Source organism: Glandiceps talaboti, chromosome 23, assembly GCF_964340395.1.
Source record: "Glandiceps talaboti chromosome 23, keGlaTala1.1, whole genome shotgun sequence".
NCBI classification, from domain to species: Eukaryota; Metazoa; Hemichordata; class Enteropneusta; family Spengelidae; genus Glandiceps; species Glandiceps talaboti.
In genome coordinates this window covers 5,853,783-5,881,313 of record NC_135571.1, presented here as the reverse complement: position 1 = coordinate 5,881,313, position 27,531 = coordinate 5,853,783, and the positions used below count along the sequence as shown (strand labels likewise).

Here is a 27,531-nt window from a genome sequence, read left to right as displayed (position 1 = left end):
ACATAGAATAAGGTCTATGTAGTATTGTTTTTCTTGTATAATCCAATTTTTTTTTTGAGCTTTGACGTTAGTCAGGATGTTGACACAGGTACTAATCTCTGTATTTTAGATCACCTTCATAAATAATAGCTGTGTAGTGGCTCAATGACTTGTACGCATGCGCGTCCTACATGTATATACTATGCGATGTGTTTTTGGTGGTTTTACCCAAGGATGCAATGCGACACAATGACTACTCATGGGCATTCTATATACTATGCGCATTCTCCACACAGAGGGTGCTATCTACAATATCAAACTTGGGTTTGTTTGTTATTCGTACTGGAAAAACTTTACTATTCATTGCTCTTAATTATTCAGGACTAGAATGTCAAGGTGCTCACGACAACCACAGGGATGGCCAGCATCGCTTTCAAACTTACCATCCATTTTCACTAACATTCAATGTCATCACCATCTTCATCACTTCGATCTCTGCATAGGGTTGACCAGCAAACACATGGGCTCCATCATCTACTAAGTATTTCAGTAACCTACCAGCTGATGGAGAACGGAGTATGGATGGATCATTCTCCTTTTCAAAGATGCAGGTCTTGTTGCCAATGACAACACGATATCTGAAAGATATTTTAAAAATTGTACACATGCATGATTAAATCATAGACTGGGACATTCTAAACTGCAGCAGTTGAGGTGACGTATATGTTTTTATGATGTACATGTACTTGTTTTATGCATTTTCGGTGGTTGTCGGTGGCCGAGTGGTTAAACCACTTGCCACTTACCACTGCACTATCTATCTATCTGTCTATCTATCTGTCTGTCTGTCTGTCTGTCTGTCTGTCTATCTATCTATATATCTATCTATATCTATATATTTATCTATCTATCTATATATCTGAGTCTCTCTGTGTACATATCCATCTCTATGTCTGTTGTTAAAAAAATCATAAGATTCCTTACCTGTCCACCTCTTCTTTCATATAAGTAGTATAACTGTGTCCATCATATGATATCAACAAACTACTGTCAGTCAGTCTATTCATAAATAAAATGAGAAAACATATAAAAAAATACAGTTGTAGTTTTATGAATACAGCTACACACGTAATACAGAGGCTGCCTTTTGAAAAGTAACTATTATAATCATTAATTTATTAGAAACAACATTATTTGTATAGCCTGTAAGGTACATCATGACAGGGCGCCCTCACACATTGGTAAAACCCCTTTTTACAGTACGTTGGTGATGTGACGTGTCTTACCGCATACGTCTGTTTTGTAGTAAGTCTTGATTTAAACATTATAAACGATTGTGGCAAACAATCAAATCTCTTTACCTGAGTGTTAAGAGTGGTAAATATTAACTGTAGGATTAAAATAATCACATTTTTATTTGCACAATAAAATTCCAACTGGTGGTGTAGCTAGCCAATAATAACACTTACTTTACTTAATTTACATAATATATTCTACCAGGTAGTCTGGCCAACCAATCATAACACTTACACTTATTTTACTTAATTTACATAATATATTCTACCAGGTGGTCTGGCCAACCAATCATAACACTTAGTTTACTTAATTTACATAATATATTCTACCAGGTGGTCTGGCCAACCAATCCGAGGCATAACATTTACTTGTTTATATCTACTTCTACTAGTACTATAGATATTGTTTCAACACTAAATTTGCATATGTTTTTACATATGCCAGGTGGTCTGGCCAACCAATCCGAGGCATAACATTTACTTGTTTATATCTACTTCTACTATACATACTGTTTTAACACTAAATTTGCATATGTTATTACATATGCCAGGTGGTCTGGCCAACCAATCCTAACACATACTTTACTTAATTTACATAATGTATTCTACTAGGTGGTCTATAGTCAACCAATCCTAAAATATATTTTACTTAATTTACATAATATATTGTACCAGGTGGTCTAGCTAACCAATCTTAACACATACATTACTTAATTTACATAATATATTCTACTAGGTGGTCTGGCCAACCAATCCTAACACATACTTTACTTCATTTACATAACATATTCTACCAGGTGGTCTGGCCAACCAATCATAACACATACTTTACTTAATTTACATAATGTATTCTACTAGGTGGTCTGGCCAACCAATCCTAACACATTCATTACTTAATTTACATAATATATTCTACCAGGTGGTCTAGTCAACCAATCCCTAACACTTACTTGTGTACATCTACTTCTACTGTAGAATCATTCATGATGAGAAAGTAGCTGTTTGGTCCTTGTTTAGTAGCTTCTATACAATACTTGAAACTCTCGTAGATCAGTTCAACGTTACGTGTATAGCACAGAGTACATGATTCTGATGGCGAGATGGACTGACCTCTGTCAAATCAAAATGTTTCAGGGTTACTACATAGTAAAGTAGACCAGATTATGTATTATATACTCTTACACACACACTCACACACATTCACACACACACACACACACACACACACGCACGTAGATTATATAATATATACTTACACACACAGATTATATAATATATATACATTTACACACACACACATTATAATAATATATATACTTACGCACACACACACAGCTTATATAATATATATACTTACACACACACAGAGATTATATAATATATACACTTACACACACAAGATTATATAATATATACACTTACACACACACAGATTATATAATATATACACTTAACATACACACACACACACATGCATCAAACTTACCTTTCAAATTCATGCAGATATTGTTACTCATACAAAAAATGTAGCTATTGATGATAGCTCTATCAGTGATACAGTCTGTATTAATAGCTCCTCATATCAAACTTACCTTTCCAGTGCATTAAAGATATTGTTGTAGCTATTGGTGATAGCTCTATCAGCATTATGGATGGCACCACATATCACACCTAACATAAGATCTGGTCTCTCAGCCTGCAGATACAGAAAAAAGAAAAAGTCATCTCCAATTCAGCCACACATCAAAAACAGTATCCTTTGGATTTATACAAGAGGGCTTTATTCCTAGGTTCAGTCAATATAAATAATTTGTAAAGAACCAGTGCCCACTACAAGTAACATAGAACATATGATTATAAACAAATACAACATTCTTGTCATCAAGCAACTTTTACTTCCTGTCATTTTGATGAAATGTCACAAGAAATCCATGCAATCTTGCTACCTTTAAGTCAAGAATACACACTGTCAGTTTCATAGTGGTTTCTGAATGGTTATATAAATTAGAGCCAGTCAATGTTAGCATGAAACAGGTGACAAATTTGGTTCTTGCAACACTGAAAGCGACTTCATGAAAAGAACATAGCATTTGTGTATGGTCGATCTACAGAGTGAATTCAGAAAGTCAATTTGTTTTTGGGGTAAGTTCATTTGTTGATTTGTATGTAAGAACTATGATGTTGAACTCGATTCTGAGGGTTACTGGAAGTCACTGAAGTTGCATCAGGACAGGACATTTGGAAATGAGACACAATGTCCAGCCTAAGGTATAAGTGTAACTTCAATACATTAATCTAAATGAACAACAAAAAACTCACCAAAATGTGTGAAATTAAATAATTTGCAACACCAATATCTATATTAACTGACCTGTACTCTCTCAGCAATCAGTTTATCCAGCCAGCCTGTATCAAATTCATTGTTCTGAAACTGTTCTGTTTCTAAGATCTTAATGAGATATTCAACAGTTGTTCTGAAGTCCCCAATGATTGACAGCTCCTTCATAGCAACCACCATATTCCTGTAATAACATAAATGTACTTTTATTGTATAACTTTTTTTGTTTTTTTTGTTTTTTTTTGTTTTTATAAACTTTTTATTCGAGTCCCGAAGAGGAAAGAGAAGGTTACTTATTGTATAACTTTGCAATATACAATATATAACATTGTAATAATGCGAAAAAAATTGTGTTTTTCCGATAAACATGGCCCCAGAAAATAGGGTAGGTGTAGGTGAGGATTTTAGTTTATTTATAGTTTTATTATCCTTTTAATTGCTTTATTTTTGTAAAAATATTGCTTCGACCTAACACAAAACGAAATGTGGGTCAGAATACCCCTTCTGTGATAGTTTGATGAAATATGTACAGATATCACTGGCGAAAGAAAACATGTGCATGAAGACAAGACTGTGGGTGGCTGTGGACGAATTTGAAATTTCATCTCTCTCTCATCAACTAACAATCTTGTTACTAAGGTGACTACAAGGGTCATGAACTTTGAACCTTGTTGCTATGGTGACCACCAAGGTCATACTTACTCCCTAGCATCTTCTCTGTTCTCTCCCCATGAGAAACAGTGTCCAAACTGTGAGTCTGCGTATTCATGGAGACCGCCATAGGCAGCTACACTGAAATATCCCCATACATTCTGATTGCTACGGAAGTTCAATTCCTGTACAGTTCCTGAACTTGGTTTAAAACCCTGTATACGATAATACAATACATTGTTGTTATTTTCATATACAGCTGACACGAACAAATATTAATAATAAAGTTGGTTTTTATACAGCACTTTCCCATTCTGTGCTCAAAGCACTTTACAATTATTACCCCTGGCATGGATCTATAGTGGCGCAATGGCCCTTTATACTTCCTCAACTCCCTGGGGAGCATACAATCCATTGCAGCCTTTATAAGTGCATAAAAACATTCTCATTGCAACCTCTATCCTACCTGGTCCCCAATTATACAGCTGGGTTGACTGAGGCATAAACATGGTTCAAATCTTGCCAAAGACTTTAACTATATTAAGAAACAAAGAGCAGTGACGAGGCTCGAATCTGCAACCTGCAAATTTCAAGCCAGCCACTCTAACCATTCACCCATCATGACTCCATATTACATGGAACTGATGTCTAATACATTGTACTTCAAAACACTACGAACCAAAATGTCAAAATTAACACACAGTATGTAGACTTACCTCATCTGGATTCTCACTAGTTATTCTTGTAGCTATCACATGACCTTTAGGCATTGGTTGAGACTCTGGACTGAGAATATAAAATGTATATGACTCAAAGTTAGATATCGATCATTACCCTATATTTTTCATTGCTCAGTTGAAGCTGAAAGTTTGAGGGAATTGTATATTTGATATATAGGTGGATACACATGCACAGACGGACACATGGACACACGGCCATGGACAGACACATGGACACATGCACAGATGGACTCATGGACACACGGCCATGGACAGACACATAGACACATGCACAGACGGACACATGGACACACAGCCATGGACAGACACATGGACACATGCACAGATGGACACATGGACACACGGCCATGGACAGACACATGGACACATGCACAGATGGACACATGGACACACAGCCATGGACAGACACATAGACACATACACAGACGGACACATGGACACACGGCCATGGACAGACACATGGACACATGCACAGACGGACACATGGACACACAGCCATGGACAGACACATGGACACATGCACAGATGGACACATGGACACACGGATGGACAGACACATGGACACATGCACAGACGGACACATGGACACACGGCCATGGACAGACACATGGACACATGCACAGACGGACACATGGACACACGGCCATGGACAGACACATGGACACATGCACAGACGGACACATGGACACACGGCCATGGACAGACACATGGACACATGCACAGATGGACACATGGACACACGGATGGACAGAAACAACATTGACCAAGTCTTTGTTTGTTACTCAATACATTGCAAAAAGCTAAAACAAGTGTAAAAAGGTTTGTTATTGTACATACAATAACAAACACTTAATAAGTCTTTTGTACTGTATTGAGTTACAAACAAGGATTTGACATATGTTGTTTTACATCGAATTTTCAAGTAGGAAGCCATGATAAAATTGTTTTATAAATTAAAAATCCAAAATAAATACCCAATCCTCATCCATATGGCCACTTTAATATGTAACATTGTAAACATGATGATTTAGAGGATACTCATTGCCTAACTGTACAAAGTGATTTTAAATAACACAAAATGGCTCCCGACACACAACTTGTGTACTTAATTAATACTCTTCATCAAAATCTATAGGTACATTATTCTATAAATGTTCTTCATAAAAATTATGGATATGTGTACTTACTCATCAAAATCTATAGGTGTGTCATCCCAGGAATGTGCTCCATATAAATTACGGATATCCTTGATTCGATGGAGGGGGATACCCATGGCAATCTGAAGCAGAATATTGGGATATTAGGTAATGATATTTGAAAATATGGAGGCAGAAATATGGTTTATATTATTGACATAGGTCTATGACTCAATCTCAGGTTCTCACACTCGTGGTAACTTATTTGTAGTCTGTAGGATACGACATTCATGGTACACTATCAACTAATCAATCATGAAGCTTGATAGCTTGTGTAGCGGCTCAATGACTAGTACGCATGTGCGTTCTATATACTATGCGAAAAAAAATGGGTGGTTTTACCCATGGATGCATTGTGGCGCAATGACTACGCATTCTATATGTTATGTGCATTCTCCATGCAGAGGGCGTTATCTACAATATCATCGTGAGGCAGCCCAGGCAGTCGGTCACAAATGAATCTACCCTGCGTGAGCTTATGGGCTTTGCCTAGTTATGATATTAGGGCTGAACAGCACAACATGTCATAGTCTAACTTATTAGCGACGCCATCACTATTTAAAAGGCGCATTCATTTGTTCCGATCTATCACTTTGTAAACCTCTGCCAGCCAATTACCTGATAGACTTCAAAATTTGAAGTACGAGAACTAAAGAGCTTGTTACTAAAATTTGGTTTGATTGCAACAAGTTATAAGAAAGAAAATTGCCCACGCTGGGATATTAAATAAAGTTGTATTGTATTGTATTGTATTGTATTGTATATTGTATTATATTGTATTGTATTGTATTGTATATTGTATTATATTGTATTGTATTGTATTGTATATTGTATTGTATTGTGTTGTAAATTTTGTTTGTGCGATTTTATTTATCCATTCTCTCCTATACACAAAATGGTTTCTCCCACCTGTAATTGACAAGCTGGTAGATTGACGTCTGCTACCATTTCTGTACAGGGATGTTCAACTTGCAAACGAGGGTTAAGCTCCAGGAAATGAAATCCTTCAGATTCACTATACAGATATTCAACTGTGCCAGCACTGACGTAGCCAACCATCTTAGCTAAGATAACAGCAGCCTAGAGGAAGAGATAATCATAACATTTTATTTCCCAATATTTTCTTTGTGTAGGTGATGAAATATGAGTTACATAGAGGGCCTTGTCACTATGAGTCTCTATGAGTCTGGGATGAGTATGGATGAAACCACTGTGTCAGAGATAGTTACCAGCTGAATGAACAAAACAATTCTTGTGCTTATAGAATCTGCAATAGATTCAATCAATCAATCAATCAATCAAAGAGATTTATATAGCGCCAAACTCCACTATGTAGCAATGTTCAATGGCGCTTTACAAAAGTGTGGGTATATAGAGATGTCAGTAGGCTCTGCTAAACAGATAAGTCAAGATGCGCTAATTAAAAATATCAAGACTGGGTGACTGCCGCACTTCTAGAGGGACATTGTTCCAAGCGAGGGGGGCGGTACGCAAGAAAGCACGATCACCATAGGTCTTCCAGTTACTCCGTTGTACAAGATTGTATGCTCCCATGGAGTTTAGCCAATATAAAGGATTGTTGTGCCATTATAGGCCTATACAACAAACAACAATGTGAACTCAAAGGGTTTCCAATGTTCTGACTAGCTTTCGCCCTGTTTTACAGAGCATCACCAGGCCAGTAAAAATTCCCATACGTCTAACTATGGATTGACACTTCCATCTATAACGCCAGATAAACGTTTAATTTTGACAGAAAATGTTGCCTACCTGTTCCATTTCTCTGAATGTATCCATATCAGCCACACTAACTGGTGCTTCCTCTATGATCTTCTGATGTCTTCTCTGAATGGAACAGTCACGACCAAATAAGGAAATAGCTTGACCATATTTGTCAGCTAAGACTTGAACTTCCAAATGACGAGCACTGCAAAGAAAATGTACATCTGTAAATAGAAACCTCTATACCTTAAATGACAATCATTTTAATAACTGTCTGAAAATATATTTTCACCCTTGTTTGTTGATAAATGAGTATCTATGGATGTGTTTAGACAAAACTATGTACAAAGCTTATAAATTTCTATTGACACAAGAACCAAGTTACGTTTTAGTAGCCATTCATCTGTGGATATGGATTCAGTGAAGACTTAGTCATGATCATAAGCATCAGCCATCACACAACACTTGAGGGCGCCCTTCTTTGTTTTTGTTTAGTATGTGGTACTGGACAGACTCTGAGTCTGAGGTTGTTTTCGTCATGAGAACTGCTCAGTTTGGGAAGAGTTGTATATGCTACTAAGTGTCCACTAGCACTAGTTGACTATAGGCTGAATGGTATTGAAATGAACTTTTATTCCAAACACAAACTTGAAAATTATACCTGAAATTTTCGAGTACACACTTCAGTCTTTGTCAACAGATTGACCAACTATTCAGTACACGTGACCTTGCGGACATGTGAGCCTAATAAGGGGTCATAGGTGTGAAGTTTGTATTCAGGAGTAGTCAGGAGATCCTTGTAATTTAGATTATATTTTAGGTCTGAGGCTAGCAGGTATGCGCCCTAACTAATGTCCACTTATTGAAAATAGGCTATCTGGTATTTAGAAGATAACAGGAGAGACAGTATCCAATTGCTTGCTCTGTATACTTCAGAAATTATTGTTTCACTTGAGAATGGGTGTTACGGTAACCATACTTACCTTTCAGCTAGTTTCATGATAAAGACAGGAGAACCAGGCACTTCAGATTGTACTTGTCTGAATGCATTGGGGAAATCATCAGCTGACTCTACTTTACGGATACCTTTACCACCACCACCTTCAGAAGCTTTTATCATAACAGGGAATCCAATCTTGTGTGCTGACTAGAGATAAACACAATGGTAGATATTGTAATGTCATAACTCACAGTTATGACTACCCTGAGGGTGGAGATGGGGGGGGGGGGGGGGGCGGAGGGGGGTAGGGTAGATAACATAAATACAATGGTAGATACTGTAATGTCAAACTCAGTTATGGCTACCCTGAGGGTGGAGCTGGAGGGGGGAGGGGGTTAGGGTAGATAACATAAACACAATGGTAGATATTGTAATGTCATACTCACAGTTATATGGCTACCCTGAGGGTGGAGACAGAAGGGGAGGGGGGTAGGGTAGATAACATAAACACAATGGTAGATATTGTAATGTTATACTCACAGTTATGGCTACCCTGAGGGTGGAGCTGGAGGGGGATGGGTGGGTGGGTGGGTAGGGTAGATAACATAAACACAATGGTAGATACAGTACTGTAATGTCATACTCACAGTTATGGCTACCCTGAGAGTGAAAATTGATGGGGGGGGGGGGGTAGAGTAGACTGAATATTGAAGAAAAACAATAATGGTAAATATAGTAATATTAGATTCACAGACACTGGGGTGGGGTGGGGGGTAGATGGGGAGGAGGGTAGACTGAAGATAAACACAATGGTAGATATTGTAATGTCATACACATGGTCACAGTTACTCCACCCCCCAAGGGGTACTCCCCTTTATTGTGCATGTATATGTCTATCCCTTTGTTCTACATGTGTTGTTTTTTTCAAGTTGATATGGTCCACGCTACACTACTTTCAATTTTGCTTTGGTCTAAAATGTACTGATTTTAACGTACTGATTTTTTTGTCTGCATGGGTTTCAAAATGTGATTAGAGAGGGTGTTGATTAATAATGATTAACTCTGTACCTGTAATCCTTCTTCAATACCTTCTACACACCCTTTCTTATAAATGCCATCTGGTACAGTAACTATCTTTCTGTTTTTAAGATCTTCTTCTGACCATTCTATAGTTAAGCCACTACCACTCCACGGCAGTGTTGGTAAGTTAGCACTTTGTGCTACAATAGAGGAAGCTATCTTGTCACCCAATGCCCACATAGCATTCTCTGGTGGACCTAGAGAATGAACGAACAAAAATAGACCTTTTGAGATGTAGCGCCCTCTATAGTTAATCCACTACCACTCCACGGCAGTGTTGGTAAGTTAGCACTCTGTGCTACAATAGAGGAAGCTATCTTGTCACCCAATGCCCACATAGCATTCTCTGGTGGACCTAGAGTATGAACGAACAAAAATAGACCTTTTGAGATGATAGTGCCCTCTATAGTCAACCCACTACCTCTCTATGGCAGTGTTGGTAAGTTAGCACTCTGAGCTACATTGGCGCAAGCTATCTTGTCACCCAATGCCCACATGGCATTCTCTGGTTGATCAGTAAGAATGCAAATGGTAGAACTTTTAAAATGATTGTGCCTCCAAGAGTTATAGCCCGATTGTCCACGACAGCAATGGTCTATTCACAGACAGAAAATAAATAACAAAAGATGCAAATGTAGCGAATGATTTCCTTGGAACTATGTCGTTGTATTCTGTAGATAGGTCTGTAACAGATTTTACAGATTTTGAAAAATGTAAAAAAGTTGTTCCCAAGTGAATAAAACATGGTAAGGATTCAGAGATCAGATGCTGAATGGCGCCCTCTATGCTGACATTTCACATAGAAACATTACTCACCGATGAAGACTATGTTGTTTCTGTGTAGACATTCAGGTAGTTTGGGGTTTTCTGAGGCATGACCCCAGCCAGCCCACACAGCTTGTACTCCTATACGTTTAGCTGTTTCTACAATCAAGTCTACGTTGGCATAGTTGTTATTATTAGAACCTCCAGGCACAGGGACGTAGTGATCAGCCATTCTGATGTACTCTACAATCAAACAATGTGGAAAGGTTAGAGTGAAAAAAACAGAATAAAGAGAATGAGAGATATTAACAAGCTAGATTATAGCCTTATCGTAACTATCAAAGTGATGGAGAAATTGTCAATTTTATACTTTTGGCATGTTCACTAAACCTCACCAAAACTTCACAATTACAGCCAGTGTATAGAGTTTCAATCTCTGGTAAATACTATAACAGTAATTCTTCTGCTTTCACAGAAAGAAGTCACGGTCATCATATGGGTAATAATTTTGGCAGCAATAGGCCTTTCCAAAATTTGCCATGGTGGTGTTCTACTTCCTAGGCCTGTCTGTGTGTACCTTGGGGGTATACATGGTATAGGTTTGGTCATAATGCTAAGTTGGATATGAAGTACTCCTCAGAATATAGAGTTCAGGGAGAGAGATCTGGTTCGGGTGATTTGGGAATCATTTTCCCCGACTTTTTGTCTGGATGAAAGGCTGAATAAATGAGACTAAATAATGGTATAAATTAGACTACTGTATATGAGATTAACATTACCTGCATTTGCTTTCAGATCTTCTGGTGTTACCATGGCAACAAATTGAATGGCACGTTCATTTCTGAATACTTCATAAGCCCATCTCCTTATAGATCTCATACACTTAACAGCTGCTATTCCGTTGTTGGCAATTAATACCTGTACAGGAATGAATGATTCACACAATATTTTAGAAATATTGTTTACTTCAAATTCATTAACTATTTAGGTGTAAACAATGATGACAGCAACAGCTACTGAGTAATAGGGAACTTGTAATCCAGACTGAGCATGCTCAGACGCAAAGGACTGTGGGATTATCTGTGGTTATCGTAATACCTAATCTGGAGCTACTGATAAAATAAATGGTCAGGGTGACTATGAATTGATTATTTGTGGTTACAAACAATATTGTTTACAATACTAATTGATTCGTATTTATTATCACATTTCCCATGATGCAATATTCAACATGGCGGGTTTGCCTATGTATGTATATCAATCAAAAAAAATTAAAAAATAAAATAATAAATAAAAAATAAATAAAATAAATAAAAATCTAATTGAAATCCAATGCAGTGTATACTTTGTGATTTCTTCTTGGCTGTTATGTTTACTGTCGGTTGTACTCTTAATCTTTGTAAGTGTTCTTTTGACCGAACTTTCTTCAATTGAAGTGTTGCCATGGTAATTAATGTATATAATAACAGACAGCCCTACCTTGTTGATATTCCGATCACCTCCAAACTTCCTGACAAATTCTTCTGGTGTTGCTATGGTGAAATCTTTCAGTGATTCCCGTCTCTTCATTTGTCGCTGTGAACCATCCACTCTGACTAGATTCAAACCCGACATTGTATGTCTGTAGGTTCAAAGACAAAGACAGACAGCAGTGGGTTATGTTGTGAAGTAGAACACATACTGGTTGAATGGCTGATGAAAATATCACAAATACAAAAATGAAAATGCTCAAAAGAGTCCAAAATGCAGTCATTAGTAAAATAACAGCAGGGCAATGCACCACTGTCATCAACAAAGAGACCCTTTTTCTTTCTTGCGTGCATGTTGATATATAATAGCATGTGACAAGTGATTCTAAGGTTAAAGGTCAGTGTGAAATATCACAGTACATTATGAATATTGCAGGTGCAGCCATCACTGGAGTAGAGAAATATCACTCCATCAAAGTATGAGTTAGTGTAGACTCTCTCACAGTCCTCGGAGCTTTGCATAAATAGCTAAAACTTGGGTTGTTTTGTATGTACCGGTATCTACTGCATAAGTGTACTCGTATACTAGTATTCCAGTATACCTATAATGTACGCCCTCATTGATTACATAGGGCTAACATTTTGTTGATGTCAACGTACAGTACAGGGATACTGGGATACTAGTATACGAGTACAAATTATGCAGTAGATACATACAAAACAACCCAAGTTTTAGCTACTTATATGAAGCGTCAAGGATTGTGAGAGAGTCTAGAGTTAGTGTCATCATTTGAAATGCTTTGTGAGAAGAGCTGCAAAAAGAAGGGTACCAGTGCAATAGTAGTAAGCTAAATACGAGTAGTTACTAGATGCTGGTATCTGAGGTATTAGTAGACAGATAAAGCTAAAATTTTGTGGCATGCATCTTGTAAATAGATTGGAACTTAGAAGATAATATGGAATGGGGGTTATTCAAATCTTCAGGTGAAGTCCATATAAAAAATGGCCGTGAGAAGATTAGGTTTTCAATCAACAGACAAAATTCAACGGAGTTGTGCTGTCAGCAGGTACATGTACTTCCTATATGCATATTGGGTATTAGTTATTATTAACATTAATTTTTTAATGTCTTGGTTAAAATCAAGGTATGTACACAAAATATGCTTATGGAAGCAAAAAATTAGAGGAAGAAACAACATCAGATATGCAAACAGCAGGGCTCCAAGACCATCACATGCCAAGAACATCTTTTTCATAAAGGATACACATTGCAGAAATGTAAAACAACATTTGAAAGTTTGAAAACATTCTTAATGAATTTATGGCAATTCCAGCTACTCTTTCATTCCCTTTTACTTAGTATGTAGTGTCTATAACTGAAGGGTGTACATGCAAAGTAGGGTATAATTATATTTCAAAAATAACAATGAGAGAGAGAAGGTATAGAAGAGTTATGTATAGAGACGTAGATCTATACAGAATATTGCGATTCCATAAACAATACATGCACAGTGTGACCTTACAAAGATATAGTCAAACATATCAGTGCGTACTGTATGAAATATCTTTTAAAAAATGACGTTTCTTTGGATTATAAAACTGTTATACTATGTGTTAATATGCAAATATATGCAAATATGTGTTAATATGCAAATAAAATGTAGTTGAAGTATGCACAAAGGCTACTCCTATGTTTGTCAAATTGATGAAAAAATTGATAAGACCTTGGCGTCATGCCAGGTCTATGAAAAAATGTACAAAACTGTGACCAAGTTTACTATGAATTTGTGTTTGCAAACATGGGTTGGGTGTATGTATATGTACATAAGCACAAGGTTCTCCCCATGCTGGATAGCACTGGTCAGTAGCAACAGACAAAATATCCCAACAATGTACACATGCAATATTGACTTTGTACAGCCAATCAGTTCCAATATTATATACTTCATAATTACAACAAGCAAGCTACATCTTTTGAATATTGATTCCCTAATCAATATTAAAACTCATGAATATTTATGACTGACCAGCACTCATATGGGGATGGGAAGAACCCTAAAGTATGACTTTATAGGAGAAATACTGGAGGACGGGAACAAGGAACAAATACATGCAACTAATTAACATATAACTTGACCACTGGATAACAGTTCTGCAAACAAACTGAAAACAAACAAACAAACAAACAAACAAAGAAACAAACAGGAAATATTTTTCATCAACAGTGAGACATGTAATGCACTATGATGGTAAGAAATAAAAATGAAAAATGTGTGAAAAAATTGAAACTGAATGAATAAATGTTAATATTATAATTATAATATTTTTAGAATACTATGTAAAAATGTTAAAACATGCAAAAGTTATGTATTGCTAAAAAGTATGCTATTGCAAAGCTTTTAAAATACAACAAAAAATTAATAAATAATTTCAAAATCTGCAAATAAAAGTTATGCACAGCCACAAGATGAGATTACTCTACAGCAAGCAAACACTTTTAATATGAACGAAGTAAAATGCTGCATTCTATGATAACTCAATTAGAAAATCTTTTATACATGTGTATAATTATAATTATGGTGGTATCTGTCAATCCCAACCATAATTTTCACAGTTCATATATCAGGATATATACAGCAATGGCAAGGTAACTGTAGTTTTTTTGTTTATGTACACAAAAAATTTATTTGACAGTGTGCAGAGCAAACACCACAGTTTGCTTGCCACTACTGTACATCTGTATATAAGAGAAGGCAGAATCTATGTTTCGCAACAGTATACAGTTGAGACCTATGGAATACTACTTTAAAGGGACGTGGTCTGCAAAATGTCAGTATTTTTTGTTTCCAAATGAAAGTTTATTTATATTTTACCCTTCACTGTCACTTATTTAATGACGAGTAGATGATAGCCCCATCTACACGTAGGTCGTCCTACCTGAGGCAGTCCCAAGTCCTACCTGAGGTAGGATAGGTTTGTGTCCACACACAGGAAGGTTACAGCGTAGATGTCGTGCGTTTCCGTCCTGACAGTACATAGAATGAAGTCAGGAGGGTTTCAGGAAACCTCTCAAAGGTGTCCTAAGTCAGGACGGTTTCAGGACAGGTTCAGGATGTGTTTGTGTCTACACAGGCTTCAAACTATCCTGAATCCTACCTCAGGTAGGATTTTTAGTGCCGTCTAGATGGGGCCACTGGCAAAACTTCCACCGTATAAACTTAAACTGCTGTGATACTGTATTCCCATACTATATGAATAAATATCTTATATATTAGACCATAGTATCTTACGGACATAGCAGTTTATATGCTAGGAGTTTCGCTAGTGGCTGCTAATTTTTAGACAAGTGACAGTGAAGGGTAAAATATAAGTAACCTTTTATTTGGAAACAAAAATGACATTCAGGAGTTGCTGACCATGTCCCTTTAAGTTAACTTACTAAAATATAATATTAAATTCATAGTACATAGTTGCAAAAAAGAGGTACCAGATAGTACATTCATGATAAAGATTACTCATAGCAAAGTGAGACAAAATGATTTTGAGCAAAAGCAAACAAAGCAACACTGAATATTTTCAAGCAAAACAAAACAAAGATGAAATGTAATTAAATGCTTAAATAATTAACTATTTCTTTTTACGTACATTAGATGATTTTTCAGCCCCAAAATAACAGCTAAGAAACAACTTCAGATAACAATATCTGAATGTTTCTGATGCTAAGCAATGTATTGACAGGCATATAGACTTGTCTCCTTTTGTAGTGATGTGTTTTGGTTTTCATTTTAAATTTGGTTCTAATTAAGTATTTTAAAATGGTATGATTATAAATTAGTTTCTCACCTTGCTACATACAACTTACAAGCCCCAAGAAACTATAAATCTAACCTAAGAATCTATCAACCCTTTAATGACTTGGTTTCTGTAACTCTATGTAATTACACCCTACACAGGGCATAAGACTTAATGACTTGGTTTCTGTAACTCTATGTAATTACACCCTATATATAGGGTATCAGGCTTTAATGACTTGGTTTCTATAACTCTATGTAATTACACCCTATATATAGGGCATAAGACTTTAATGACTTGGTTTCTGTAACTCTATGTAATTACACCCTATATATAGGGTATCAGGCTTTAATGACTTGGTTTCTGTAACTCTATGTAATTACACCCTACATAGGGTATCAGGCTTTAATGATTTGGTTTCTGTAACTCTATGTAATTTATACCCTAACTATGATTACACCCTTAATGTTCTACTGAACAATTTTGAGGCCTTTGAAAACAAAAATTCAAATAAAGGAAAGTAATAACTAATGTAGGAAACACCACCGTAAGGAGGCAAGTCAATGATTTCATAAGATGTTTAAAAGAAATAAAATACTTATGATTTTTATGAACCTTTTGCCGGCAACGGCACTCGGTCTATTTTGTGTATGGTAGTAGGAGGCTCCCAGTGGGTTTGCACTATGACTGTGAAGAAAAATACATTGTTATTATTAATATGAATGATAAATAATAAAAAATATAATGGCAATATTTATTTATATATGTATATGCAAGCACATGCATGGACAACCACTGCAACATAAATTTATAATTATATACAGTCACTGCCACATGTGGCAAACACAACCAAAAAAATATATATGTATTCATAGCCACTTCCATATATGGCAAACACTTCCACTGAAAATGGCTACAACTACTGCCATATATGGCATTAATAGAAATTGTATGCAGCCATTGCCATATATGGAACCCCATCCACACAAAAATGTAGGCAGCCAATGCCATATTTGGCAAATACAACAGAATATAATTATGTGCAACCACTACCATATTTGGCAAGCACAACAGAAAATGTGTGCAACCACTACCATATTTGGCAAATACGACAAAACATGTGTGCAACCACTACCATATTTGGCAAGTACAACAGAAAACATCAGAACCACTGCCATATTTGGTACAGAATGCCAGACTACAACAGAACTGCATAAATCATTCTGCCAACATGCTGAAAGGTACAACAATTACTAACACTTATAATATAAATTGTAAAAAGGTACCAAAGGTACAAAATGCCTACCCACAAATGGGATATACCACCTTTTCTCCTAAGCTATATTCACAACCGTTTGTAAACTTCCACATATAAAGAATTAGTAGTATATATATACCTCATTGCAGTAATTTTAATATTTATTTTCCTTGCAAAACTACACTGTTCTGTTGTCTTTTCTAAAACTCAATTCAGTGAATATAATTCAGGAGATTGGCTTCTGATCAATAAACTGGAAGAGTTAAATTAACTAACAGTAAATTCCAAATTACTATAATATACACGTTATACATATTTAGTCTGTGTATTACTTTATGGCACTTTTGGTTACTGTGTATCTCTCATACATATACCACCATTTCAACTTGCGTTGAGAATGTTTAAAACTGATTCAGTAATCCACACACCCAAAAGTTGTTATCAAACATTTATATTTTATGCTAAATTTACATATTAATTACATGTAAATTATCAGACACACACTTCATATGCTTCATGTGTTAACTCCTGTGTTCATCTCTGACTGAGGGTTCATTTACATAATGACTTCATTTAAATAATGCCATGGTTGTAATCAGGTTAATGGGTTATATTTACATATTAATGACTTCATTTGAATAACGTCATGGTTGTAATCAGGTTATTGGGTGTACACTTACATAGTGACTTCATTTGAATAACGTCATGGTTTTAATGAGGTTATTGGGTGTACATTTACATAATGACTTCATTTGAATAACGTCATGGTTGTAATCAGGTTATTGGGTGTACATTTACATAATGAGTTCATTTGAATAACATCAAGGTTGTAATCAGGTTAGAGGGCTCACATTCACATAATGACTTCATTTGAATAACGTCATGATTGTAATCAGGTTATTGGGTGTACACTTACATAATGACTTCATTTAAATAATGTCATGGATGTAATCAGGTTGTTGGGTGTACATTTACATGACTTCATTTGAATAATGTTACCATGGTTGTAATCAGGTTATTGAGCATACATTGTACAATATAATTACCAACATTCTCATATTCTCAACACAAGCAGGGGTATGAGAGATACATGTAAACAGTACTACAAGCACCACTAACAGGCTCCATATTGTAAAGCCCAAAGTGCAGCATACCAGTGCTACAGAAGGCAGTAAGTACTAATATTATTTTCAGGCATGCAGTTACTTAAGCAATGTACAGTGCTTCTTGGAATACATTCTTCCTTTATAATGTTACCGTTAACTGGTCCTGTTTGATACAATGATGCAGACACCAATATTAAAGAAACTGCATATTTTACACTTTAAGATAGCAAAATTGGAATTTCTTGCTACATTTTGTCTAAGTTAAGTAAACTATGTAGAGTGGCTGTATGGATAAGAATTGGGTAGTAGTTTGGATTTGTAATTTATAATACAATTTTATAATGGCTTAATTCCTACTTGAAAAATCAATGTGAAACAACATAGACCAAGTCTGTGTTGTTGCAAAAGACTGTTAAATGTGTAAAATGTTTGTTATTGTATGTACATTGACAAACTTTTTTTTTTTTTTTTGACACATTTTTCACCTTTTTGCAATGTATTGATTTACAAACACAGACTTGGTATATGTTATTTCATATTGATTTTTTCAAGTAGGAAACCATGATAAAAAATGTTTATTAATCAAAATTCCAAAATAAATACCCAATCCTCATCCATATGGCCACTGTAAACATACAGTAAATAAACAATTTTTCGATGAGTGGATTTGATATCTGCATGGTGGCACATTAATTCATTTTATTTTGACAAAATGTTTCCAGAAACTGTATTCATAAAATCTTGCTATCTTAAAGTATAGCGTGGGTAATTTTTTTACTGATTTCTGCAGGGTTGTATCAAACAGAGCCAATGAATGGTAAGTTAAACATGGCAGTATACACATTGTATACCATAAAAAGCAATAAATTTGAATACCAATACTGCTAGTATTTCTATAGGTTTCTGTAATATGGACTATTTCATGCATTTCAACTTACTAATTATCGATACAGCCTTTAATTTAAACGCAATTAGACCAGTGTAGTATGTATATGCATGCATATATTTAGGCAATAATCTACAAGAACATTGCATATGACTGATGCATTACTTTCTTGAAACAGCATATTAAATGGATGACGATTTGGTATTTATTTTGGATTTTCAATTTATTAAATAAGTTTATCATGGTTTCCTACTTGACAAAATCAATGTGAAAAAACATTGACAAAGTCTGTGTCTATAACTCATCATATTACAAAATGCTAAAAGACGTGTAAAAAGTTTGTTATTGTATGTACAATAACATACATTTGGACACATTAATCTTTTGCAATTGAGTGAATACAAACATGGGCTTAATATGTTGTTTCAGATTGATATTTCAAATAGAAAGCCATGATAAAATTGTTTTATAAATTAAAAATCCAAAATAAATACCCAATCCTCATCCATATAGCCACTTTAATTATGATTTTTTTTACATCTATATATATTACATGTATGTACATTTATATTTTGTCTAACTGCGAATACTGAAAAAGATCAATAACTGTTTGCTGGGTTTGACAGAATCCTACATTAATCTTTCATATTTGGATCTTATAAATTATTAAATCTATAATTATTTCTATTCGGTTGCACATGGCTTCTTGTTATACACTGAATATAAATCATTTCAACCTCTCCACTGAATACAAATCATTTGAACTTTGACCTTTTCATTGAATTCAAAACATTTCAACTTTGACCTTTATACAACTACAAATCATTTGCACTTTGACCTTTACATTGCTGGCAAATCATTTCAACTTCGACCTTAAAACTGAATATAAATCATTTCAATGATAACCTTTAAACTGAATGTAAATCATTTCAACTTTGACCTTTACCCTAAATGCAAATATTTTCAACTTTGACCTTTACACTGACTACAAAACATTTCAACTTTGAACTTTACACTGAATACAAATCGTTTCAACTTTAACATCTCAACTGAATACAAACTATTAGTAAAGGAAGACAAAATCTCAACTTAATATTTAGATACTTAGTAGGCTGTCTGTCTGGTACTTGTAACTTTGGAATTCAAAAACACATAAATCTATATCTCAAATATTGACCAGTTTCAATCATCCCAAATGTCAAGTACATATGTACTCCTTGTATGTTGTAATATACAACTTATACAAGTATGAAAGCCATGATTCAAGTTCTGATAATACGTAGACAAAATCTCAACTCAGTGTTTGGCTGTCTGCTAGTACTACGTCTATATGCCTGGTATAATAGAACTGTTGAAATTAGCATTACAAATACATCATTGCAAAATACCAGTTAGTTTCAAAATGTTGCAATGTATGCATACAATATTTATGTGTTTACAATACTATGATGGTTACATTTCATGATTTGTAACGAGCAAAAGTTATGGATTCAGTATGAAGACACAGGCAAAATCTCAACTTAGGGTTTGGGAAGTACATCAATCTGATTAAAATCTGATGTGGTGAAAGCAGCTAGATGTCTTTATTTACCTCTATATGTCCATCATTTTGTGTCGTTTGTTTTGTTCCGAGTGATCGCTGTTGTCCCACATCTGAACCTGTGTAATAGATCGCGTTTGAATCTCGCACTTTCGATTGGCCAATCAGGATGAGCGTTACGTTGTTGGCAGCTGCACACACGGGTGAAATTGCAGCTTGCTGATTGGTTGTGAAAACCTTACAATATTGTCGACATTTAATGGGATTGTCTATTACACAGGTTCAGATGTGGGAAGGCGGCGATCACTCGGAACAAAACAAACTTCACAAAACGATGGAAATAGAGGTAAATAAAGGCATCTAGCCGCTTTCACCACATTAGATTTTAATCAGATTGGGAAGTACATGTACATGTACACTGTTTTACTACTACGTACCAACTACATTATGTATGAAATTTTGGAATCAACATTACATACAAAAAATATAATGTGAAAATAATCAGTTTTAATGTGTACTCATCAAGTGTATGACAGTATGTTGTAATAACAGTAATGTGCATATGGATTGTATAATACAGACAATATTAGTGTTTTCAATGTTGGCTGTCTGCTACCACAACAATGGATATTATGTACTATGTGTGTGTAACCTTGCAATACAACATAAAATGTTAATCTGTTTTACATAAACACCCAAATGTTTCAATGTCAATTGTATATTGTGTAGGTACATGTACCAGATTTTATGTTGTTTTAACAGCACTACATGTATAGTAATATAATGTAAAAAAAAGAAAAAAGAAGAAGCAATAGATTGATGCACACAGACAAAATCTCAGAGTTTTTGCCAAAGGTGGTATTAAAATAGGCAAGTAAAATCTACCTGAATTCCAGTTACTTTTGGGGGTTCCCAAACAAAACAACTACAGTACAACGTACGGGAGATAATGTCAATTATACATAACTTATCCCTTTCTGTGTTTCCCTAACCATAACAAACACACTGTCTGATTCAAATTACGGATGGATGCATCATGAAGGGAAGGTGGTACCAATTTTGGCAGCTATGCGTCATCGAGGACACATGATGAAAAAGGTAATCGCAACCTCCGTGTTATTTCAGTGTTTCAAGAGCATTGTGAGTTTGTTACTAAATACTAACGCTATGTATTAAAATTGAATGTAATCAACTCTTACCCATAGACTAAATAATGACCAACTTCCGTGACACATATATATACTGACGAACTTCACTGTTGAGATTACTTGCATAAAGTGACAAATCAGTGATGTAAATACAAAGAGCACCACATACCGTAGTACCTACTGAGTTATGCGTCTTGGAAATCTGTTACTAGTTCAGTGGCTTCCCTCACCCACTGTACACATGTTATCAGAACATGTAGAAAGCTGCCTTGCCTTACCAAGGTCATAGTAAGGTCAACCTACCCTGCAGTTTGTTCACATGTAAATCATTACTTTCCATTCAGCTATGTGCCAAAATTACTAGGAAGGATAATTTTGGGGTCATTCTTGATAAAAAGTCAAATTATAATGAAATTTCGAGGGCAAATAAAATATGTGAGGTAAAAAAACTGCGCAGACTTACTGTTACATGCTGTTTTGAATTCTACTCTCACCATTGCAGAATGTGGTACGATATATTGCTGCTTTGTGTGGCGTAACAATACATACAATTGAACTATTATGGGAGGTTCAATAAAACGCTTGGACACTTAGACTACCGAGCACACAGCTGACAGCTCAACTGAAGCTAAGCTATACACTGCTGTATTAAATACTAAATACCAGACACACACTTTGAGTAGAGCGGGTGTTTCAATAACAAAATTGTGATAAATGCAGACAAGTTTATTTAGTCAGAAAGGAATTTGATGTTTACACTAATTGCTTCAACTTAGTAACCATAGAAACTGTCTGCTACATGTACATCAGTAAATATAATTGACAGATATAGAAAGAAAGATAATTGAATTCATTTGAAATGCTGTAGTGTATACTAAAAATAATGAAGATCTCAAAAGTTTTAAGCTTAAAGTCGTTTCTTGTACTAAGTTACTTTTAAAGAACTTTTCAAACTGATATTACAAAATAACACAGTTTATACCTACTTATTTCCCAATAATATTTCCCAGTGTTTTTTGTTAAGGTTATGGAATCTTGGTAACAGAAAGAGTGAATATGGTAGAACTAGCACAGTTTCCAATGCATCACACCATAATTTTGGTAGGTAACCCTGGTAAAATGATAGGGGAACTTGGGTAGATTTTATCTACTTACTGCCCTTAACAAAAACACACTGGTAGGGAACCCTAGTAAAATGACAGAGGAACTCAGGGGTAGATTTTACCTACTTACCACCCTTAACAAAAACACTGGTAGGGAACCCTAGTAAAATGACAGAGGAACTTAGGTAGATTTTATCTACTTACTGCCCTCAACAAAAACACTGGTAGGGAACCCTAGTAAAATGACAGAGGAACTTAGGTAGATTTTATCTACTTACCTCCCTTAGCAAAAACACACTGGTAGGAATTCCCTGTAAAATGACTGGGGAACTAAGGTAGAATTTAACTTCTTACGACTCTTAACAAAAACACAGTTTTCCCGACATTATTTTTGTTTAAAATGAAGTACAATCCCTGCAACTATTAGACTGTACATAGCAATTGTTATTGTCTGAATTGATATACCACCCATTTCATGTTAGAGTTCACTGACCCTGATTGATACAACCATGCAGAAACCAATAACAAACCTGCATGTTACACCATAGCAAGACTGGATGAATACAGTTTCTTGCAACATTTTGTCTAAAAATGAAATGAACATGCGACCATGGAAACATCAAATGTGAATATGAAAACACTGGTGCCTGCATGTCTGTGTCTTGTTGCAGTATATTTAGACAAAATGTAGCAAGCTATCTTGCTAGGTTAAAATGTAGCATGTTGAGTTTCTTATTGGTTTCTGCATGGTTGTATCAAACCGTCCAGAGCCAGTAAATGGTAATATGAAAGGGGCTGTACAACTAATGGTAGCCAAATTTTGTTGTTGTGAGTCAAAATGAGAAAAACTGGCATTTCTTATGAGTCACCCATAGTAAGAGATAGTGAAACACCAAATCTTGGTGCATCACTAGAAATTGTGTAAGTGGCGCATCAAATTGGCTTAGAGGGCACACTGGCATAGACCCTACACGTGTAGGGTCTATGATTACACTTTTAACATACCTGTAATTTACAGGTACCTGTACATACAATGTATGGCCACAGCACACAGCAGGATAAAACTTACAGAAATACACACACTGAACACATGATATCCAAATTTCCACTGTTTAACAGATGACTTGAAGAATGTTTAAAATTAATGAGAATGCACCCTGATGTATGTTGTGGTGTATGCGTAAGGGGCTTTACATCTATATGAATTAGTGATACACTGATAGGTAAAAAACTTTCCAGCACCTTCAAAGTTTCTTTTAATTATACTATACATGAGTTAGGTTCAACAAAAAATATGGAATATATACTCTGGTCATTCTATGTCACAATAACATGCATCTGTCACGACATGTGTCTACATCACTGGTTTTGCTGTCTTCGAAATATGTGTTAAAACATTCAAAATTGCCATTACTTTCCCCAATTTTTCTTTGGTATTAATGGCACTGGTATAATGATGTTATTCTCCAATATTTTTCTTCATTCGGAAAAAGGCACCTTTAGGTCACTCATATTTTCCTTGGCTGAATGAAGATAAATATTTGGGAATAACATCTAATTTTTCACCACTGATAAACTGTTGTTAATCTTGTTTTGCTCGACTTGTAGTTATTTGTGTCCAGTTATGTCAATGATTTGCACTTAGTGTTGGCTGACAAGTTTTCACTGATTCAGTGTATAAGACAGAAGCCATGACTAGCGCCCTCTAGTGTTGAGAAAGCATTATAATCAAAATGAATGACAGTACCAGGCATATTTGTAAGTCCCAGCTGTAGTACATGAATGAAGCTTCCTGAAATAGAATATGATATTGAGCTGGATGTAAGAGATAGTTACAGCTGTAGCATTAAAACATCAATATCCTTAAGTATCGCTGCCAACATCAGTGGCGGCCATATTTGATTTTGACAAGTACATGAGATGATTTGTAAACAAAACGGTGGAATGCACCCATGTCTAATTGTTACATAATGTAAAACACATACATGTACGACACTTCTTTTTTTCTGTAAACTTTGACTTTATTGTTATCAGAGATGGTGGATGAACCATACACATAGTTTTTTTATCAGTGATAATGTATTCTGTGCTTCTGAAATGTTACGAGTACATGTATGCTGTAGATTATCTGACGATACAAGTTTATCATATGTACATGTAAGACACAGGTACATCATAAACAGCGCCATCTATCAGAGAGTGAACAAGACTGACAGTTTGCAGTCAATTGTAAACAGCACCATCTATCATATAGTGAACAAGACTGACAGTTTGCAGTCAATTGTAAACAGCGCCATCTATCATAGTGAACAAGACTGACAGTTTGCAGTCAATTGTAAACAGCGCCATCTATAATAGAGTGAACAAGACGGATAGTTTGCAGTCAATTGTAAACAGCGCCATCTATCATAGAGTGAACAAGACTGACAGCTTGCAGTTGATAATAAACAGCGCCATCTATCATAGAATGAACAAGACTGACATTTTGCAGTCAATTGTAAACACTGCCATCTATAATAGAGTGAACAAGATGGACAGTTTGCAGTCAATTGTAAACAGCACCATCAATCACAGTGAACAAGACGGACGGTTTGCAGTTGATAATAAACAGCGTCATCTATCAGAGAGTGAACAAGACTGACAGTTTGCAGTCAATTGTAAACAGCTCCATCTATCATAGAGTGAACAAGACTGACAGCTTGCAGTTGATAATAAACAGCGCCATCTATCATAGAATGAACAAAACTGACAGTTTTCTGTCAAAATCTCTCAGCTTATCAAATTATACTGAGTGTAATGGTTAAAATTTTAATACTCATGTTCAAGTTTACATTTTAAAAGTGACAACAGTGTCACTTGTAACTGATAACAACTGATAACACCGTCACTTGCAGAATTTGGCCAGTATATTGGAAGCCAGTATACAGAGACAGTTTCCGGTAATACTGCATAGGAGGTTGGATTACAATGTGTAATTGATAAGAGATAAAGAATACCACAGATCATAGTACCACAGTAGTACCCTGTATTTATAAATATTCATCATCATTTTTAGCCACATATATTTTGTAAATAGATTAATACGTAAATATTAATCCCATTCTAGTTATATACATGTATCTATATTTTTAGCCTTGTAAGAGTCAGGATATAGTGCAGTGTAGTGTACTTAATTCTCATCACACCATGCACAAGCCAAGTTGAGCACAAAATATGGACTACACATTCTGGTTGTTCGATGTCATGACAACGCACATCTATGTCACGACAACGCCTGTTTACATTATGTGTTCTGCTGTGTTCAAAATATAAGTCAAAACAATCAAAATTGCCATTACTTTCCTGGCACTGGTATAATTATATTATTCTCCAATATTTTACTTCATTCAGCCAGAAAATACTTGTGACCTAAGGGCTGTCACTACTCGTCTAGCTACTCCATGGATCTATTATCTCAATAGATAGATCCATGGCTACTCATAGTTACAAAGACCCCTTAGGTCACTCATATTTTCCTTAGCTGAGTGAAGAAAATATTGGGTAATAACATATCTAATTATTATTATTATTACTATAAATAAACAATATTGCAAAAACATATTTACCGGAATTTTGTGGATGAGGGTTTGTAGTCTGAAGAGCTTGGTTTGACTACATCACTGGATTCAGATGGCAGAGATTCATAGGATGAAGATGGAGATACCAATGGTGACGTATCCGGGGAAACAGTAAATGTGACTTTCTTATCCACTTTTTGTTCATCTCCATCATGTGATGATCCCGTGGACAAAGTTGGTTTCTTGAACGACATCTTGTCAAGGAGAATTTGAAGCATAAATTACAACCACATTGACCTGTGATAGAGGTGAAAGTTGAAAGGTTAAAGTTCATTTCGACAAAGGAAAGTTTACGAGTGTGAAGCTACCATCATATTCATATTCATATTCAGTTTCAAAAGTTCACCTCTAGGCTCAATCTGAATATGATGATGGCTTCACACGTTCATCATCAGATTCGAAGTCTTCCGAATGGGTACGAATGCGTGTTTGTCAAATCACACAAATCCTTCATTGGCGGTTCGAAATCACGCGATTGTGATTACTTTTCACTTGAATTGCATGGATTTGCATGCTCCCTTTGTAATTCATGGTGCAAATTGGATACTCTGGCAAAAATAAAAAGGGAGCATGCAAATCCATGCAATTCAAGTGAAAAGTAATCACAATCGCGTGATTTCAAATCGCTAATGAAGGATTTGTGTGATTTGACAAATTTAACACGCGTTCGTACCCATTCGGAAGACTTCGAATCTGATGATGAACGTGTGATGCCATCATCATATTCAGATTGAGCCTAGAGGTGAACTTTTGAAACTGAATATGAATATGAATATGATGGTAGCTTCACACTCGTGGAAAGTTTTCAGAAGTTAGAACATCAACCTGTGATAAAGGTGAAAGTTGAAAGGTGAAAGTTTATTTCGACAAAGGAAAGTTTTCAGCAGAAGTTATACCATCAACCTG

At 35.5% G+C, this 27,531-nt stretch overlaps 1 protein-coding gene across 1 annotated transcript in view; it reads right to left on the bottom strand.

Moving 5' to 3' along the window:
* Positions 1–27,531, bottom strand: part of LOC144452652 (acetyl-CoA carboxylase-like) — a 73,373-nt gene that overhangs the window by 39,663 nt on the left and 6,179 nt on the right. The window contains exons 2-19 of the mRNA XM_078143791.1: positions 26,614–26,862; positions 24,756–24,800; positions 16,583–16,654; positions 12,186–12,327; positions 11,486–11,624; positions 10,758–10,949; positions 9,930–10,138; positions 8,905–9,068; positions 7,970–8,126; positions 7,109–7,279; positions 6,191–6,282; positions 4,980–5,049; positions 4,315–4,478; positions 3,646–3,796; positions 2,867–2,970; positions 2,225–2,386; positions 964–1,038; positions 423–617 (exon numbers count right to left, since the gene is read on the bottom strand). Coding sequence (XP_077999917.1) covers positions 423–617; positions 964–1,038; positions 2,225–2,386; positions 2,867–2,970; positions 3,646–3,796; positions 4,315–4,478; positions 4,980–5,049; positions 6,191–6,282; positions 7,109–7,279; positions 7,970–8,126; positions 8,905–9,068; positions 9,930–10,138; positions 10,758–10,949; positions 11,486–11,624; positions 12,186–12,327; positions 16,583–16,654; positions 24,756–24,800; positions 26,614–26,843 — 2,534 coding nt within the window. The 5' untranslated portion in view covers positions 26,844–26,862. The remainder of the gene's footprint in view (positions 1–422; positions 618–963; positions 1,039–2,224; positions 2,387–2,866; positions 2,971–3,645; positions 3,797–4,314; positions 4,479–4,979; positions 5,050–6,190; positions 6,283–7,108; positions 7,280–7,969; positions 8,127–8,904; positions 9,069–9,929; positions 10,139–10,757; positions 10,950–11,485; positions 11,625–12,185; positions 12,328–16,582; positions 16,655–24,755; positions 24,801–26,613; positions 26,863–27,531) is intronic.